We start from the raw sequence: 20,139 nt of genomic DNA, 5'->3' as shown, positions 1-20,139 counted from the left end.
GCATGCTAGCTATGTCTCAGTGTTGTCTGAAGTGGCTTCTTCTTGTGTAGGAATCTGTGTAGCATCCTTGGTGTCGTTACTATGCAGTCCCTCTCCTAATTATATACCTGCTACACCTGCTTTGTCTGTGTCTTCTGCATCTGCTGTGTTTATTTATCAGCTGTTTGTCTGTCCTGTTGCCCTTGAAGTACTTGCCTGTGTAGATGTCCTTCCCTGGTGTTTCTTCAGGGCAGTGGCCTGTCCCTTAAGGCCCTTCGCAAAGATGCTCGCCTTCGATGCGCGCCAAACGGCTGAGCACCGTTGGCCCCTCCCCTTTTAAGGGGGAGCTCCGGATCCGAGTTTACCGGATAAGATGGTAGAGGCGCTGATACCGGTACCGGGTAAGATGGTAGAGGCACTGATAAAGGGCCGTATCATTGATCACCTTGATGGACATGGGCTGATGACGACCAGTCAGCACGGTTTTAGCAAAGGCAGATTGAGTTTGACGGACTTGCTGCACTTCTTTGAAGGAGTAAACAGGCAGATAAACAAAGGCAACCCTGTCGACATTGTATATCTGGATTTTCAGAAGGCGTTTGACAAGGTACCGCATGAACGACTACTTCAGAAACTTGCGAGCCATGGAATAGAGGGTGAAATACTCACGTGGATTAAAAACTGGCTGGATCAAAGGAAACAGAGAGTGGGGGTAAATGGACAATACTCGGACTGGAGGAGCTTCACCAGTGGGATGCCGCAGGGCTCAGTGCTTGGACCTGTGCTCTTCAACATCTTTATAAACGATCTAGACATTGGTACGACGAGTGAGGTAATTAAATTTGCAGACGATACGAAGTTATTCAGAGTAGTGAAGACGCAGGGGGATTGCGAAGATCTGCAACATGACATAATCAGACTTGAGGAATGGGCATCGACATGGCAGATGAGGTTCAACATGGTTAAGTGTAAAGTGATGCATGTAGGTAACAAAAATCTCATGCACGAATACAGGATGTCTGGGGCGGTACTTGGAGAGACCTCCCAGGAATGAGACTAGGGAGTTCTGATCGACAAGTCGATGAAGCCGTCCGTGCAATGTGCGGCAGCGGCGAAAAGAGCGAACAGAATGCTAGGAATGATAAAGAAGGGGGAGGATCATCAGAGAGGATCATCGGAGAAGGTAATCATGCAGTTGTACCGGGCTATGGTGCGCCCTTACCTAGAGTACTGCGTCCAGCACTAGTCGCCGTACATGAAGAAGGACACGGTACTACTTGAAAGGGTCCAGAGAAGAGCGACTAAGATGGTTAAGGGACTGGAGGAGTTGCCGTACAGCAAAAGATTAGAGAAACTCCTCGAACAGAGGAGATTGCGAGGGGACATGATCGAAACATTCAAGGTACTGAAGGGAATAGACTTGGTAGATAAGGACAGGTTGTTCACCCTCTCCTTCACTGCTACAGTTCTCCAAGGTAGGAAGAACAAGAGGGCACTCTCTAAAATTGAAAGTGGATAGATTCCGTACAAACGTAAGGAAGTTCTTTTTCACCCAGAAAGTCATAGGGGAAAACACCCTCCAGGGATTCAAGACAAAGTTAGACAAGTTTATGCTGAATCAGAATGTATGCAGGTAGGGCTAGTCTCAGTTAGGGCGCTGGTCTTTGACCAGAGGGCCGCCACGTGAGCGGACTGCTGGGAACAATGGACCACCGGTCTGACCCAGCAGCGGCAATTCTTATGTTTAGATGATATCGGAGGAGTAGGCAGAGCTACCTCTCACCGCTGCCCCTCACTCTCTCCTGCCTTCTCTTTCCCCTCTTCTTACTCCTTTTCTCACCACCTCTTCTCACTCTTTTCCTGCTCGCCTGCCTCCCAACTGTCTTCTGCCTGCCCTGCTCTCCGGGCATGCTGCTTGACTCACCGTCGGCCCCTCCCTCGCCTGTTCCTGCCAAAAGTAACAGACGGCAGCCTAACCCCGTTACCCACTCACTATCAAAGAAGCAGTATAGGTCGTACCTACATCACAAGACTGTAAACATAGAAAAGGAGCCACAAGATAATTGTGAAATGCAAGGGAAGCAGCACCACTGGAAAAGACTGGAAGGGCAGAGAGAGGATCTCCCCCCCCCCAAGGCAGAGCGCGGTGCATTCTCAAATCTGGGAGGAGCAGAAGGGGCCAGAGTGCCAACCTGCAAAGTCCTTCATGTAGCCAAGGGTTATAGCAGGGAGCAGCTGCAGTACATGCCGGCAGGGAGGGGAACAGGACCGGGTGTGAACACAAGTACACCTACCCCATAGCTGTTAGAGACCATACAACCTACCATAGGGAAACCAAAGAACATACTCACTGTGAGAATAAAAGCTGCAGTAGGCCTCGTGAGGCTGTATTTTGAATCCATCCCCAGTCGACTGCATTCCCTCTGGGATTAGAATCTGAGGTTTTTTCTTTTTGTGTGTGTGTGTTTGTGTGTTTTTGAGGAGGGGGTTTGAAGTGCAGGACAAAGTCATATGAGGATATAGGGAATGGCACCCAGGAAGCCTTTCCACACTCACTGAGTCAGCAAAGCCAAGACAGGAGCAAAGCTGCACCTTGGAGATGGACCAAGCCAAGCTGAGCAGCAGATAAGACCAGGAGCAGGATAGTGACAATCCATTCGCCTGCAGAAATAGAGAATACTGACGTACCGATGAGCAGACCATCGAATATATGGCACATCTCAACTTTGTGCTCTCTATCTCCGCCTGCTGGTAGGTGGACACAACCCACTCATCTGGATTCATCTGCTGCTAATGACAAGGAATGCTAGTTATGTTAAATATATATATATTTTTTTACCTTGTGTCTTTAGATCAAAGTCAGTTGCATCCAGTAAATATTTCCCTGAGCTCAGAGAGTTTATGATCCAAATTTGACAATGGATGACTAAAGCTCAGAGTACCAAGAAGTAAATCACTTACCATACCTTTTTATCAAGCTGCGCTAGAGGTTTTAACATGGACTGGCAAGGTAAGTGCTCCGAAGCTCATAGGAATCCCATAAGCGTTGAAGCATTTACCGCACCGGCTTGCGCTATAAACCTCTAGCACAGCTTGATAAAAGGGGCCCTCAGTGAAAAACAAACTTGATTCCTGGTTTCCTTGGCTTTCAATCTGCAATTCTAGGCAAGTCCTCCACTCTATAATTTTAGATCCAACAATTTTGTTAAGTATACTTCTTATATTAATACCTTGAGCAGAACAGAAAAACAAACTTATTCCTAAGCTCAATCCACCCACCTATTTTCACTGCTAAGAAGTGCAACAACTTTCTACTAATTAACCTCTAGAGCAACTACTTTAAAACTTCAAACTGCTCTACTATAATAAATATGTCTAATAAAAGTACATTGATATTGCTCATTGTGTCATTGCCCAAGAAAGTTAAGAAGTTATAGTAGCAGAAATATAAAGAAATGGAGCACTTGTAGTGAAAGCAGATATACTTTCAGGTAAATGGAGTAAATTTAATACTGATGGGCAAAATACTATCCTCATACCCTATGAGTAAAAGTATCAAAGTCACAGAAAAATACCAGTCCTCAAGTCTTCTTATGTCCTTTGCCAGATATGGTTTTGGAGATGGTATCTGGCAAAAGACACAAGAAGACTTGAAGCAGTCCAGAGAAAGGTGATAAAAATGGTAGGTTTGCGCAAAAGACATTTGAGGAGAAACTGGAAGCCCTGAATATGTATATCCTAGAGTAGAGGAAAGGAGGGACAGCGGAGATACGATTCAGACTAGAGAATGAAACGGTGACAAAATTCATCACCGTTCCCATCCCCGCGGGAAACCATCTTCATGTCATTCTTTAAGGAGAGAGGGAAGAATCAGAGTATGAATGGCCACAACCACTGACCCGCAAGCTTTGCTTTGAAGAATGCTGGTGTAGAAGGACTGAGGTTGAAATAGACACTAGAAAATGACATGGGATTATTTCCCGCAGTTATCCGTGGGGACGGGAACGGTGATTAATTTTGTCACCGTGTCATTCTCTAATTCAGACGTTCAAATACTTGAAAGGTATCAACGTAGAACAAAATCTTTTCCACAGAAAGGAAAATGGTAAAACCAAAGGGCATAATTTGAGGTTGAGGGGTGGTAGACTCAAGAGTAATGTTAGGAAATTCTTCTTTACAGAGAGGGTGGTTGATGCCTGGAATGCGCTCCTGAGGGAGTTGGTGAAGACGAAAATGGTGACAGAGTTCAAACAAGTGTGGGATGAACACAGAGGATCTCTAATCAGAAAATAATGAGTATATATTGAAGGAATTAAGGCCAGTACTGGGCAGACTTGCATGGTCTGTGTCTGTATATGACCATTCGGTTGAGGATGGGCTGGGATGGTTTAGATGAGCTGGAGTGAGCTTCAATGGAGACTCCAGTAGATGCACAATACCAGGCAGAGCTCTGGGTTTCTTGCCCAGAAATATCTAAGAAAAAGGACCATTTAAATTAACATTAATTTATAGAGCGTGTATGATTGGGCAGACTGGATAGACCATTTTGGTCTTTATCTGCCATCATTTACTATGTTACAGTACAATATGTATGAACAGAATCTAATAAAGTATTACCAACTCAAAACTGTTGGTGCCTACTATAAGGAAGCTTTAAATGCTCATCAAGAACTGCTTCAAACTTTATGGAGCATTTACAAAATTTACTAGAAAACTGTTGCAAGCTGAAAATAAGAATGAAAACGAAAATATAAAACTACAGGCAAAACAGTCCATGAGGCAGTATTTGGTTGCAGGTATACTAATAAAGATGTACTAAACCAGTTTTGAGCATGTTTTCCACAAGATTCTTAAAGTGTAGGATTCTTTTCAACTTACCTAGCACTAACATTTCAGCATATGCTTCATTGTTTCCATTAACATCTTGGTTTGAAATGACAGAACAGTAATACACTCCACTGTCTCCCCAAGCTGTCTGGTCTATGCTGAGCTCGGCATCTGATGGAAGAAGCAGGGAGAAGCTTCAACAACAAGTAGATGTTAAAATTACATGCAGCTGTTTTATACAAAATGGAACCAACTACATGTGGTTCCGTCTTACTGCAGTAAGTACCTCACCACATACATTCAAACAGCACACAGAAAGCATAGTTACTCACCTGTAGCAAGTATTATCAGAGCACAGCAGGCAGATATTCTCACATGAGGGTGACATCATCCATGGAACCTGGCATGGACAGTCAAAAAGTGTACTGTCACTTTAAAACTTTAAAGACCACCAGCACTATATTGATGCCTTCCCATTATTTCATGGAAAGGGTGGTGGATTTCTGGAATGCCCTCCCTAGAGAGGTGGTGGACAGCAAAATGGTGACGGAATTCAAAAAAGCTTGGGACGAACACAGAGGATCTCTAATCAGAAAGTGAAGGGTATAAATTGAAGAACTAAGGCCGGAAATGGGCAGATTTTCACAGTCTGTGTCCTGTATATGGCTAATCTGTTTAGAATGGGTTGGGTAGGGGTTTGGGAATTCCAGTAATTTGGTATGGTTTAGATAGGCTGGAGAGAGCTTCAATGGCAATTCTAGTAATTAGAACCTAAGAACTGTATCGGGCAGACTTCTATAGACTATGGCCCAGAAATAAGACAATTTAATCATGAATTTATAATGCATGTAACCATTGGGCAAACTGGATAGGCCATTCAGGTCTTTATCTGCCATCATATACTGTGTTACTATTTCAGTAACAAAGCTAAGCAACCAAATAGGGAAGGTGCGAGGGTTGTGAGAATATCTGCCTGCTGTCTTTGGATACCATCTGCTACAAGGGAGTAACTATGCTTTATCTGAGGACCAAGCAGTGAGTACAGGTATTCGTCGACTTACGATAACAACTGGTTCCGACTGACAGGTCGTAAGTTGATTGGGACGTTAAGTCGGCCTATGTTAAATTAAGGCAAGAGACTTGGGAGTGCGGGAGACTGGCGCTGCTAACAGCTGTCGGGGGAAACTGTCGAAACGCGTCGTAAAGTAGAACAATCGTAACTTGCATAGGTTGTAAGTCGACGAATATCTGTATATTCTCACATGTGGAACACCCTAGCTGTCAGGTTCATGCCTCTGAGAAGAGTCATTGACAACTAACATGAGCCTGGTAAAACCAAAGGAGTTGGAGGGAAGTTGGCATCCAAGTGGAGAATAAATTTTATAGAACTGCTTGGCTGAACTGACTATTCCGTCTGGAATGATTCTCCAAATGATAGTGGATATGAAGGTACGAATTGAGGACCTACTACTAAACATAGAAACATGATGGCAGATAAAGGCCAAATGGCCCATCATGTCTTCCCATCTGCAGTAACCATTATCTCTTCCTCTCTCAGAGATCCCACATGACTATCCCAGGCTTTCTTGAAATCAGACACAGTCTCTGCTGTCTCCACCAAGCATCTGTTCCAAGCATCTACCACCCTTTCTGTAAGAAAGTATTTCCTTAGATTACTCCTGAGCCTATCACCTCTTAACTTCATCCTATGCCCTCTCATTCCAGAGCTTCTTTTCAAATACTCAACTCATGCACATTTACATCACGTAGGTATTTAAATGTCTCTATCATATCTCCCCTCTCCCGCCTTTACACAGATTGAGATCTTTAAGTCTGTCCCCATATGCCTTATAACAAAGACCACGTACCATTTTAGCACAGTATCTGTCCATTAAAAAAAGAAAAAAAAAAGGTTTCCTGCCCCTAACAGCTGAGTGGCAGGAGGCTGCTTTCTGGGATTCCCCTGCCTCTCAGCTGCTCGGGTTTCCCTTTGCCAGCTTTGCGCATGTGTGAGAGTCTCTCTCATACCAATCAATCGGACAAGAGAGACGGAGATTATGACAAACCTCAGCGCAAATCATTTGCATGCAACATTTTTGGTACATCGATCACTCTTCCACAATCAGCCAACAGTGATCTAGTTGGTATTAGCGATTATGTTTAGTGCATCCAGGTCCAGGTGGCTGCTTTACATATGTCCTCAATGGGAGTGGAACACAGATGAGCTACTCAAGTTACCATTGCTTGAAATTTATGTACATCAACATGGCCTTCAAGCATCAGCCCAGCCCGAGTATAGCAAAAGGAGATACCAGCCATGTTGAGATGGCTCTCTTGGTGACTGGAGATGGCTCTCTTGGTGACAGGAGTTCCAAGTCTGTTTAGATCAAATGATGGGAACAGCTAAGTGGAAATCTATGAGGTTTGGTTTGATCAAAGTAATAAGAAAGAGCACATTTACAGTCCAGTGTGTGGAATGCCATCTCACCAGGGTGAGAATGTGGTCTTGGAAAGAAGACAGAGAGAACTATAGACTTGTTCAAATGAAATTTTGAGACGATCATCAGGAGGAACTTCAGCTGAGTGTGAAGAACCACCCTATCGTGGTGGAATGTTGTATAAAGTGGATCTGACACAAATGCCTAAAGTTCCCTGACTTACCATATTTTTCGCTCCATAAGACGCACTTTTTTCCACTTAAAAGTGGGTGGAAATCTTGGTGCGCCTTATGAAGCGAAGGTACAAATTTTGTTACCCCCCGTACCATTGTAAAACCCACCCACCACTGCCGCACCACTTTTTTTTTTTTTTCTTAATTCACCCCCCTATCCATCCATTGTCCTCCCCTTTTTAACCTGGTGGTCCAGCGTGTATTCTTCCTTCGTCTTATTTCCCGGAAAGCAGCGCACAGTGTGGACGTCAGGAGCAAGCTTTACGCTCTCTCACTCGGCCCCGCGCTGCTTTCTGAATGGCTGCCGTAAGAACATAAGAATTGCCGCTGCTGGGTCAGACCAGTGGTCCATCCTGCCCAGCAGTCCGCTCACACGGCGACCACAAGGTCAAGACCATTGCTCCAAATGAGTCCAGTCTCCCCAGTTTAACATGAACTTGTCCAACCATGTCTTGAAATCCTGGATGGTGTCTTCCCCTATAACAGACTCCGGAAGAGCGTTCCAATTCTCTACTACTCTCTGGGTGAAGAAGAACTTCCTTACGTTTGTGCAGAATCTATCCCCTTTCAACTTTAGAGAGTGCCCTCTCGTTTTCCCTACCTTGGAGAGGGTGAACAGTCTGTCTTTCTCTACTAATTCTATTCCCTTCAGTATTTTGAATGTTTCGATCATGTCCCCTCGCAGTCTCCTCTTCTCAAGGGAGAAGAGGCCCAGTTTCTCTAATATCTCGCTGTACGGCAACTCCTTCAGCCCCTTAACAATTTTAGTCACTCTTAAGAACATAAGAAGTTGCCTCCGCTGGGTCAGACCAGAGGTCCATCGCGCCCAGCAGTCCGCTCCCGCGGCGGCTCATCAGGTCCATGACCTGTAAGGTGATCCTTGTCTAAAACCCTTTAGTCCCCTTTATCCTTCTATTTAAAAGCTGGAGTGGATTTCTTCTGCATGGCTCATAAGCATGTAGATATTACCCGTCCATCCAGAATGATATACCTATCTACTAGAAAAGATATTAGTAGCACTCTTTTGCTGCCCTACAGTTATCCAGACAGTGGACTAAATATCGTTGCATGTACCACCCTATTGCTCTATAAAGATGTTCAGCTGCCTATCTGGATACAGCCACTTTAAATCAACAGATAAGAACATAAGAATTTGCCTCCGCTGGGTCAGACCAGAGGTCCATCGCGCCCAGCAGTCCGCTCCCGCAGCGGCCCATCAAGTCCATAACCTGTAAGGTGATCCCTGTCTAAACCCTTTAATCCCCCTTGTCCTTCTATCTATACCCTTTCATAGCCTATCTCTACCTCTATCTGTATCCCTCAATCCCCGTATCCTTCAGGAATTTATCCAGTCCTTCTTTGAAACCCCATAGTGTACTCTGTCCTATCACAACCTCCGGAAGCGCATTCCAGGTGCCCACCACCCTCTGAGTGAAAAAGAATTTCCTAGCATTTGTTCTAAACCTGTCCTCTTTCAATTTCTCTGAGTGCCCCCTTGTTCTTGTGGTTCCCAATAGGCTGAAGAATCTGTCCCTCTCTACCTTCTCTATGCATTTCATGATCTTGAAAGTCTCTATCATGTCTCCTCCGAGTCTCCGCTTTTCCAGGGAGAAGAGCCCCAGCCTTTCTAACCTGTCTGCATATGAAAGGTTTTCCATAACTTTTATCATTTTCGTCGCTCTTCTCTGTACCCTCTCAAGTATCACCATGTCCTTCTTAAGGTACAGTGACCAATATTGGACAAGGTACTCCAGATGTGGGCGCACCATCGCACGATACAGCGGCATGATGACTTCCTTCGTCCTGGTTGTAATACCCTTCTTAATAATACCCAACAAATTAAATTTTTGAAGTCACTTAGCTGGTTAACGACACTTTCAGCTGTTGCACCGGTCCACCTCTCGATAGTCCAAACAGTCTTCCATGTATCGTCCCAAACACACTCCCACAGGTGAAATTGTAATCCACACACCAGTCACAGAATCAATCTTGGCCTTTGTAGCAGCATGGGACTATTTTCAGCGTGGGAAACGTATATGTGCTGCTATAAAGGAGAAAATTGATTCTGTGGCTAGAGTAGTTGCTCATGCAGGTGAAGATTTTAAAGAGGTAGATGGGGGGGGGCAGGGAAGGGAGGGTGCGAGTGTGGCATGGGGTGCAGAGAGGTGCCAGTGCTCCCACCAAGATGGCACTCGGAGTGGTCCTCCCCCCTTACTACATCACTGTCTGCCCCTATATCCTGGTAGTGTCCATGACCTCCCTAGGCTTTCTTTGAGGCTTCTGCGCATTGTGCCGTTGATTTCATTGTTGTATCCACCAACACACCCCCCAAGTCTTTTTCAAGGTTACTTTCCCCTCGTACTAATCCTCCCATTTTGTAGCTGAACATCGGGTTCTTTTCCCTATATGCATGACCTTGCATTTCTCTATATTAAAGTTCATTTGCCATTTATTTGCCCACTCCTCAAGTTTGTTTAGGTCCCTTTGTAGGTCTTCAGACTCCTCCACGGTTCTAACCCTGCTACAGAATTTAGTGTCATCCGCAAATTTTATAACTTCACACTTCGTCCCTGTTTCTAGGTCATTTATAAAAATACATTGAACAGCAGCGGTCCGAGCACTGACCCCTGCGGAACACCGCTCGTGACCCTCCTCCAGTCCAAGTAGTAGCCCTTCACTCCAACCCTTTGCTTTCTGCCTGCCAACCAGTGTTTAATCCATCTGTATACGTCCCCTTCCACCCCATGGTTCCACAGCTTCCTAAGTAGCCAATCGTGGGGTACCTTGTCAAAGGCTTTTTGGAAGTCGAGATAAATGATGTCTATGGGTTCCCCTTTGTCCATCTGGCTGTTTATCCCTTCAAAGAAGTGCAGTAAGTTCGTTTGGCACGATCTTCCCTTGCAGAAGCCATGCTGGCTCGCTTTCATTTGTCCATTTTTTTCTATGTGCTCACAGATGCTGTCTTTTATCAGTGCTTCTACCATCTTGCCCGAACTGAAGTAAAGCTTACTGGTCTGTAGTTCCCCGGGTCACCCCTCGATCCCTTTTTAAAGATAGGTGTAATATTTGCTATTTTCCAGTCTTCCGGGATCTCCCCAGTTTTCAAGGATAGATTGCAAATTTGTCTGAGTATTTCCGCTATTTCGTTTCTTAGTTCTTTTAATACCCTTGGGTGGATTCCTTCCGGGCCTGGTGATTTGTCGCTTTTCAATCTATCTATCTGTTGGAGGATATCCTCATGGCTAACCTCTATTTGCCAATACAAATTTTCAACTGTGGCTATAACACTCTTAGAGCCTTCTAATATCTCATTCAGCATGCAAAAATACGGAAGGTTTAAACCTGACGCGGGGAGCATGAGCTGGTATATTTGAGGGGGATTCCTTGATACAGCCCGGAGGGGCGAAACGTAGTCTACGTCGGAGTGCGTACCCCCACCCGCGTAGCTAAAGATAAGTAATATGCTTTCTAAATATAAATTTAAAACAAAATTATCTTTAAAAATGATAAAACTTACAAGGGACCAATGACGATCAGGGGTGCCATTGATTCTGCATGTTCTAAAATTTAGTGGCATGCAGTTGGTACTACTGAGGTCCGTGAGATATAAGCTACGGTTTTTTGTAAAAAAGTTTACTTTGAAAAAGTTTTGAGACCTTCCGTGCCCGACTGCATGACGCAGGACCTACTCTTACTGGAACATTGGTCCTCAACTTGGCAACTAAGTTTTAATGCCAAAAAAGTGTAAGGTAATGAACCTTGGCAACAGAAATCCATGCAGAACGTACACCCTAAATGCAAGAACTACAGCAGAACGGGACTTGGGAGTAATCATTAGCGAAGACATGAAGTCTGCCAATCAAGTGGAGAAAGCTTCATCCAAGGCTAGACAAATGATGGGAAGTATCCGAAGAAGTTTCGTCAGCCGGAAGACCGAAGTTATAATGCCGTTGTACAGATCCATGGTGAGACCTCATCTGGAATATTGTGTACAATTCTGGAGACCGCATTATCAAAAAGATGTGCAGAGAATAGAGTCGGTTCAGCGAATGGCCACCAGGATGGTCTCAGGACTCAAGGATCTCCCGTATGAGGAAAGGCTGGGTAAGTTGCAGCTATACTCACTCGAGGAGCATAGAGAGAGGGGAGACATGATTGAGACGTTCAAATATGTCACGGGTCATATTGAGGTAGAAGAGGATATCTTTTTTCTGGACTTTAAGAGAAAATGGGATAAGCATGTGGGATCATTTCAGGGAAGAATTTAGGGGGTGGGTCATTAGAGTGGGCAGACTTGTTGGGCCATGGCCCTTTTCTGCCGTCATCTTCTATGTTTCTATGTTTCGATGCAGCCAACCAAGGAAGGCAAGGCAAGGTTCACCTATGCTCCTAGTCACTGCTCCTGACCTTCCCTCAGAAAATCCAAAACTAATAGCCAGAACTGAAAGTCGCCAGCACACATTTAAGACTGAGTGCCTCAGGATAGGCCCTGCACATAGTTTTTGAGTGCCTCCAGAATATCACAGGTCGTGGGTCCAGAATATGCCATAATACAGACCCTTGCTGGAAATTGGACTGTAAAACGGATTCCCTTGTAGCGCAGCTCCACACAGTATGGCGCCAAAGCTCTGTGACATGCAGTGGCCTCAACTGAATAATCTTTGAAGAGTAGCACTTTGCTGCCCTGATATTTAAAAGACCCTTTTTTTCTGTACAGAGTCATCAATCGCTCCTTATCTGCGAAATTCAGACTTTGGGCCATTACTGGGTGAGGCCGTTGCTCTTCATCTCTGTGAGGAACTAGGTGATGTACCCACTCCACTTTAACACACGTGCCCGATGGGGCAGGTCCACAGCCTCCGGGAGCCATTTTTCTACCACCGACCACAGGTCTGAGTCTTTAATGGATTATGCCAGCCCTACAATGTGAACATTATTTCGACTACCTCTTTTCCTGGTTCTCGATCCGGGCATGCAGCATTTTACACTGTGCTTTCAGGTCGCATACCTGTGCCACCACTGAGGTTGTCCTGTCCTCGTGCTGCAATATACGCCTTCTACAGCCACCACTGTGGCAAAGGAGCCACGTGGGTGACCATTCATGAACGTCCACCTGTGTACGCCATATCGGAGGGTACTGAAGAGTAACAGAGGCCAATGGAAATGCAGTCAACCTCATGCTAGAGAGTCACTTGTGATTCAGACAGCTCTCCATTGTATAGGCTCAATATGAGCAGGTACCAGATCCATGTTGTCCAAACAACCCAGCAGAACAGAGGCCTGATGCCAACTCTGAAGCTAGAGAGAAAAACACTGTACAGGCAAGAAAGGCTATAGCATAATCTAGCTCAAGAAATATTGGAACTCCTGCAGAAAGCTACCCCGGAACAGACCACAGGGAGGCAACCTGAGAGTGGGGCATCGCAAAGCAGAAGGATAGACCAATATCATGCAGACAAGCTTGTTGGGCTGAGCTGGAGGCTGCATTTCCTGTAGCTGAGACCAGAGGACCCCGGGGACCGGAAAATTCCCAGGCCAGGCTACTGGGCCCTGCCAGTGAGAAAGTGAACAGAAAAAGAAACGGAAAGAAACAGAGAGGGATAATGGAGCCGCCAGGTATATATTAAGTGCATTGGCCCCTGGGCTAGAAGGACCATTGTTCAGATCCAATAACGCTATCCGATGTTTGAATAGCAAAGGAAACCATAGCTTCCATTCTTCTGCACCTGAAGCCGAGATGCAGAACAGCCCAACGACTACGTTGGAGCAGTAAACCAACTGAGAGAGTATAAAAACTGGCCCTCAGGGAACGCAGAGGGGAGGAGAGAACTCAGGGGCTAACTCAACAGGGAACAAGGAGTGGTGCAGACTTGACTTGGTAATGAGGGCTCTGTTGGAAGCACTACACCTTCTCCCCACAGATGTCTCTTCTGATCAAGTCCAAGCCACTGGATATCAGAGGAGATCCTTGAAGCTGGCTGAGCCCCCCTGTTCAAATTTGCGTGAAAACGTCAAGATCCTTAAAATACAAATGCTACCCATTATATAATGGCTGAGCTAGTAAATTAGGCCAGGAAACAAGAAAAACCTCACACCATAGACTAGGCTCTGAGCCAGAGAATTTTTTATTTTTTTTAATGACCATTCCCAGATCCTAAAGGGAACCTGTCAGTAGCCAAACCGGAAATGAATTAACTGACCAGCAAAGAAACTGAAAATTGCAACAGGAAAACCTAAACCACAACACAAATAGAAAAAGGCCCATCATGGAGCAGCAACCCTGGATCCTATAAAAATCATGGAGGCCCAAACACATCCTTAATGAGGGATCCAAAGCATCTGGCAGGGTCATCAGCGCGGGACAAACCACTGGAATTCCAAAAAACCTACACCTGACGCTCCCAATTCCGCCAGGACCCTCGCAATGGGCTGGGCCTTACCTCCACTGCTTCCGCACCCACTGAGAGAGGTCATCTTCTGCTCTGTGACCGCCACTTATCGAGGATCAATGTTTAAAGTTAATTACGGCAGCCTGAAGAGCAAACCTAGCAAGCTGCCATTGGCCTCCGCATTAAGTTCCTTTTGCCATGGTCCCGCCCCTCCTCTGATGTCAGGGGCAGGACCGCGGCAGAGGAAACATGCAGGGGAGACTGACGGCAGCCTGCTAAGTTTACTCTGCAGGCTGCCGTAATTAACTTTAAAAGGTGAGATTAGGGGGAAATCCAGAGGACGCTGACGGGGAAGTGTTTTACAGGTGAGACTAGGGGAGAAACCGGAGGCCGCTGAGGGGGAAGCCGAGTAACACAGCCAAGCGCTCACCTAAATTAAAAGACGCTAGGGGGAACACTATTAAATATAACAGTAGCACACTTAAAACTGGATCCTCCAATAAACGGGAAGCCAGTGAAGGGATCTCAACAAGGGTGTGACATCCTCCAAAATCCAACATATTTCTGCTGCGAAAGTCTGCTTGTATATTGGACTTTCCCGCTATGTGAGAACTGACAGAAGAGCTTCCGCCCAATTGGAGTAATATTCAAGCCTACGCCACTAGCTGAAGGCTCTGTGTTCCCTCCTGCACCCCCCTGCCTATTGATGTACGCTACGGCTGCGACATTGTCAGACAGGAGGACCCTGGTCACCTTGCCATCCACCAAGGAGTGAAATGCTAAAAGAGCCTTGCGTTCCGCCCTTAACTACAGGTGACTGATGAACCATTGAGTCGCCTCCTAACTTCAAGTGCCCTGTACTGAGTAATGTAGGCAATGTGCCCCCCATCCTATTAGGACTCACATCCATGGTGACCACTATCCAGTCTGGGGACGCAAGAGGCATCCCCTGAACAAGTTGCAACTCTGTAGCCACCACAACATGTTGTGGTAGACTTGTGTCATCCAGCTAAGCCGTCAATTGTAATCCTGAGAAACTGGAGACCACCAGGACAAAAGCAATTTCTGTAATGGTCTCATGTGAAAAGCGAGCATTAGGTACTACTTCCAAGGTTGCCACCATGGACCTTAGGACTCTCGGGATGGAAAACTGGAGGATGTGATGAATCTGAGACTGCAACTTCTCACACCTGCTCTTTGGCAGAAAGACCTTCTCCTGTGCTGTATCAAAGTGGATTCTTAGATGTTCTAAAGGCCGAGATGGGCTCAGGGAACTTTTGGCGAAATTGATGACACAGATCTAAAAATTGTAGAAGAGAATCACCCGTTACTTGACAGCTCTCCTGCTGAGAAGAGACTTGAATTAACCAGTCATCCAGATATGGGTGCACCCAGATCCCCTTTCTTCTAAGGAATGCTGCTACTACCACCATAACTTTGGAAAACGTATGGGTGCTGTGACGAAACCAAATGGCATGACTTGAAAATGCTGACTGAGAATGGCAAAACAAAGGAAGTGCGGATGTGGTAACTAGATGGAAATGTGCAAGTATGCTTCCTTGAGATCGAGCGCAGTCAGGAATTCTCCTGGTTGCACCACTGCAATAACTAATCTCACCTCTTCCATGCAAAAATGCTTCACCCTCATAAACTAATTGACCATCTTGAGATCTAGAACTGGTCTGATAGAGCCCCCTTTCTTCTGGACCACGAAGTAAATGGAATATCTTCCCTGACCTCTATCTTCTGGGGGGATAGGAAACATCACCATTATCAGAGAATTTAGAGTGCTCCACACTGCTCTTTGGCTGTGCCTGAGCAAAGGAAAACCAAGAAGAATGTGCTTCAGGAGAGGAGAACTAACTTATAACCTTCTTAACTTATAACTTTCTTGAATAATATCTAAGACCAAACGATCAGAAGTGATTTTGGCACACTACTAGAAAGAGAGACAAGCGTCTCTCCCCTCCCCCATGAAGTCGGTGGAGTGAGCCAGTACCCAGTCATTGTGCAGATCGGGTAGGCTGGGAACAGTTCGTCTGGGAAACTAATCCTTTGTTAGGACAAAAGGAATATTTCTGGAAGAATTTTGATTTCTGATTGAAAGAGGATTTACCCAGTCTATAACGCTTTGTGTCTCTGAAGCGAGTGCAGGAGAGGAAGCCTTAAAAGGACCCCTTCGGACTATCTTCCTGAAGCCATTGGAATTTCAAGTCTCTGAAATCTTTAACCCAAGTCCTCACCAAATAACAAACAGCCTTTGAAAGGAAGTCTAACCAGGCGTTGTCTAGATGTAGCATCCACCGCCCAATGACAGAGCAATATGGATCTCCCAGCGATAACTTCCAAGAATATTTGCTTAGCCAAGGCCCTAATGACATTGTATAAGGCATCCTCCAGATATGTCAAACCTGTCTCAATATTTGGGATGCAACTGAGCCCCCGCATTAACCTTCTCATCAGTAATATGCTGGATCCACTTGAGACAAGCCCGAGCTGCCTAGGAGCTACACACAGCCACCTGCAAAGTCAGGGCTGATACCTCAAAAGATAAGTTTCAATGGCGTCTCCAATTTCTATACTGAGTATCCTTAAGTGCCACGCCTTCTTCAACCAGTAGAGTGGTTTTCTTAGTGACCGCTACCACCAGGGCATCCACTCTTAGCAACAAACTTATCTAATTCTTCCTGAGCCAGTGGATAAAGCTGAGTCATAGCCTTTGCAACCTGGAGTCCTGCCTCCAGCATGGACCACTATGCTGTAATCAATTCCTGCATGGCCTCATGTACAGGGAATGTTATGGGGGGTTTCCTCATGCCGGCCACGAGAAGATTATCAGAAGCAGAAGATTGCACCTCAGACTGAGAAATGTTTAAGCCCTGGAGAGTTTTAGAAATAAAGCCCACCAGTTCCTCTCAACAGTCTAAGAGCCATGGGGTCATCTAGCTCACAGTTCTTCAACCGCCGGTCCGCGGACCAGTGCCGGTCCGCAGGAAATTTTTGCCGGTCTGCACAGGGCCGGCAAGACTGACTGACTTCAACTTCCTGCCGGTCCGCGCAGGGCCGGCAAGATCAACATCCGAAGTCTGCGCTGGGACGGAGAGATCTTGGGGAGCCTCCGAGAGTGGCTTTCTCCCCTCTCTGCAGCTCTCCTTTACTTCCCAGCGCAGCGATTCACGAAGGCAGCCTCGGGGCTTTTGCTGAGTCGAAGCTGCCTCTGATGATGCAACTTCCTCTTTCCTCAGAGGCGGCATGACCCAACAAAGGACCCGAGGCTGCCTTCATGAATCGCTGCGCTGGGAAGTAAGAAGAGCTGCTGGGAGGGGAGAAAACCACTATCAGAGTCTGGGAAGCTGCTGGGCAGGGGGGAAAAAAGGGACAGCTGCTACTGGAGAGGGAGAAGGAGAGATGCTTCTGGGAGGGGAGGAGGGAAAGGGATCTGGGAAGCTGCTGGGCAAGGGAAAAAAAGGGACAGCTGCTACTGCAGAGGGAGAAGGAGAAGGAGAGATGCTTCTGGGAGGGGAGGAGGGAAAGGAATCTAGGAAGCTGCTGGGCAAGGAAAAAAAGGGACAGCTGCTACTGGAGAGGGAGAAGGAGAAGGAGAGATGCTTCTGAGAAGGGAGGAGGGAAAGGGATCTGGGAAGCTGCTGGGCAAGGGAAAAAAAGGGACAGCTGCTACTGGAGAGGGAGAAGGAGAGATGCTGCTGGGAGGGGAGGAAGGGAAGAGAGTTACTGCTGGACAGGAGGAGGAGGGAAGGGAGAATGAAAAAAGGAAGGAAACAGCTGGCAGAGAGATTAGAGGAGGGGAAGGGGAGACACAGGCATGAGAAAGTAGACAGATTGATGATAGGAAGGGTCAGCAGAAAAATAAGCAGAGAGGGACAACGATGATAGATCTGGTGTAGGAGAGATAAAAATGAAGAGCAGTGAAGCTGGAATGAATCATGTAAAAAGGAGAGAGGGGGCACAAACTGGATGGAAAGGGGAGAGGGGCATAGAAAGAAGACAGATACCATATGGAAGGGGGAGAGGACAGACAGTGGATGGAAGGGGCAGATGCTGGATTGAAGAGACAGAGAGGGCAGACGCTGGAAGGAAGAGAGTGAAAAGAAGATTGAAAGCAGAAACCAGAGACGACAAAAGGTAGAAAAAAATAATTTTATTTCTATTTTGTGATTAGAATATATCAGATTTGAAATATATATCCTGCTAGAGCTTGTGTTAGACATAACTGGGGACTGCAAAACCCAGGCAGTGCTTCTTTAGCTTCCAGCTGGCTTAGGGCGCTCTCTGACCAGGGGGCAGTTGCCCTAGTTGCACTCCCCTAAAACTATTCCTGTCATGTGTGACTGCAGTATTCTGTTAGCATGATATTTCTGTGTAGCATTCTGTAATAATTTGGCTTGTTCAGTTTTCTTGATAGTAGAGGGGATATATGTGAAGAGGAGGGGAGACAGGGGTTTTGTTGATCCTGCTCTGAATTATTTGTATTTATAAAATGACAATTGTACAGAATATTGTTTCTTTTTATACTTTAATAAAATACATTCAATATAAAATCATAACTGAGGCTTGTGTGGATGGGATCAGATGATTTGTGGGGACCGAGCTCGCGGAGATGGGGCGGAAATGGGGTTTTTAAATTTTAGTCCTAGTAGTTTGCTGGTCCACAAAATAATTCTTTTTTTTCTGCCGGTCCACGGGTGTAAAAAGGTTGAAGAACACTGATCTAGCTCACCCACCAGTATATCCCCCAGGTCCAAATCCTGCAACCTAAATCAGAGAACCCCAGCACAGCCAACCAAACAAATTCACGATGATGTTTGCCACTTCCCGCAGCATGAACACTGTTTTACCACTTCTGCCGTCATTGTAATGAGAACTGAGACTAAAAATAAACCCCAATGGGAATAAAAAATGTAAAGAGATACACACCCAATTTAGCGGCAAACCTCTGGAGGCCGAGGTAAGACTGTTCCCGTCAGAACAGCAGCCGAAGAGTCCTCGTCACTAAATAGTGCCTCTTGTTTCCATTTTTTTAATGGGATAAGAGAAAAGCACACAACCCCTTCAAATGGAGGAGAGGGTGGTGAAGGGACCTGGGGGTGCCCAGGTGTAACTCCCAAAGCTGGTACCACTCAGACAGACACTCCTAAACTCAACAGAAGCAAGCAACAGTAACCAAAGCTAAACTAGAAGCAGAAGCCAAGAGCTAGAAGATGGTCATCCATTCGCCTGCTGGAGACAGAGCATACTAATTTGCCAGGAGGCTTTCCATCCAATAAGAGGACCTACAGATCAGTTCTATCTCCACCTGCTGGTAGATGGGCACAATCTCACTAGTCTCTGGATTCATCTGCTGCTACGGATGGTTCTGTATAACAGCGTATCCATGCATGCAAATGATGCATGTCTTTTGGACTTTATGATGACCAAAGCAAGGCTGGGTCCAAGATGAAAGAGTGGATTTGCAGCAAAAAATATGCTCTTTCAAATGACATAAAAAATAAAAACTATACAACAGAGATATTTGAACCTAAAAGAATTGGCAAAAATTTGAATAATAACGACTTCATGTCTTTTTGTCCTATCTTTGCTTCCAGTTGGCTGCAAAGCCTCCTAGTGTAAATCCTAGAGATATGTCATGGGCCATGACTACTGGTCCAGTTATGGCCTGAATCAAACACAGAAGTCAGGAGCAATGAGGAGTCAAAGTAGGCCTTAAATTTCTTAGTTTAACATTTTTCACATACATCCCCTTTTATCAAGCTGCGCTGCTGAGCAGTATGAACTAAATGCCAAGCCGCCCATTCTATTCCTGTGGGTGACTCAGCATTTAGCTTGAGCTAATCAGCAGCACAGCTTGATAAAGGGGGGATAGTTTGCTAGCCCATAAAAAAGGGAGGCAAGCTCATTAGGTTTCAAACTTTGCACAGGAACTTAGTACCAGGGGTTGTACTAATCCAAAAAATTTCAGGCCCTTGATAGGTTTTGTTGAGCTTCAGCACCTGCACAAAGTGGTTGTTTTGTGTTATATGGAACATGGCATTCTGAAGGTGATCTCCATTCAGCCTGTAAATCTAAAACCAATAGAGAGCCAACCAAAAGGTTTTGCATAATTTAGTTTGAGACACTAGTGAATGTCCACACAAACTTTTATGCAATTTGAGGACATCAAGCATGGACGATTTTCATGTAGGTTGAGTTCCAGTTTCAATGCACTAGAGTTAACATTCATTGAAATATACTATAAAGAAAGAGATTATATGACTG

General features: G+C 45.7%; 1 protein-coding gene across 2 annotated transcripts in view; it reads right to left on the bottom strand.

The window, feature by feature from the left end:
• Window positions 1-20,139, bottom strand: part of LSR (lipolysis stimulated lipoprotein receptor) — a 121,524-nt gene that overhangs the window by 70,242 nt on the left and 31,143 nt on the right. For both annotated transcript variants that reach the window (XM_033963576.1, XM_033963577.1), the window contains exon 3: window positions 4,858-4,977. In XM_033963576.1, coding sequence (XP_033819467.1) covers window positions 4,858-4,977 — 120 coding nt within the window. The remainder of the gene's footprint in view (window positions 1-4,857; window positions 4,978-20,139) is intronic.

Source organism: Geotrypetes seraphini, chromosome 11 (genome assembly GCF_902459505.1).
Source record: "Geotrypetes seraphini chromosome 11, aGeoSer1.1, whole genome shotgun sequence".
In the NCBI taxonomy this organism is placed as follows: domain Eukaryota; kingdom Metazoa; phylum Chordata; class Amphibia; order Gymnophiona; family Dermophiidae; genus Geotrypetes; species Geotrypetes seraphini.
This window is presented reverse-complemented; position numbering and strand designations above follow the sequence as displayed.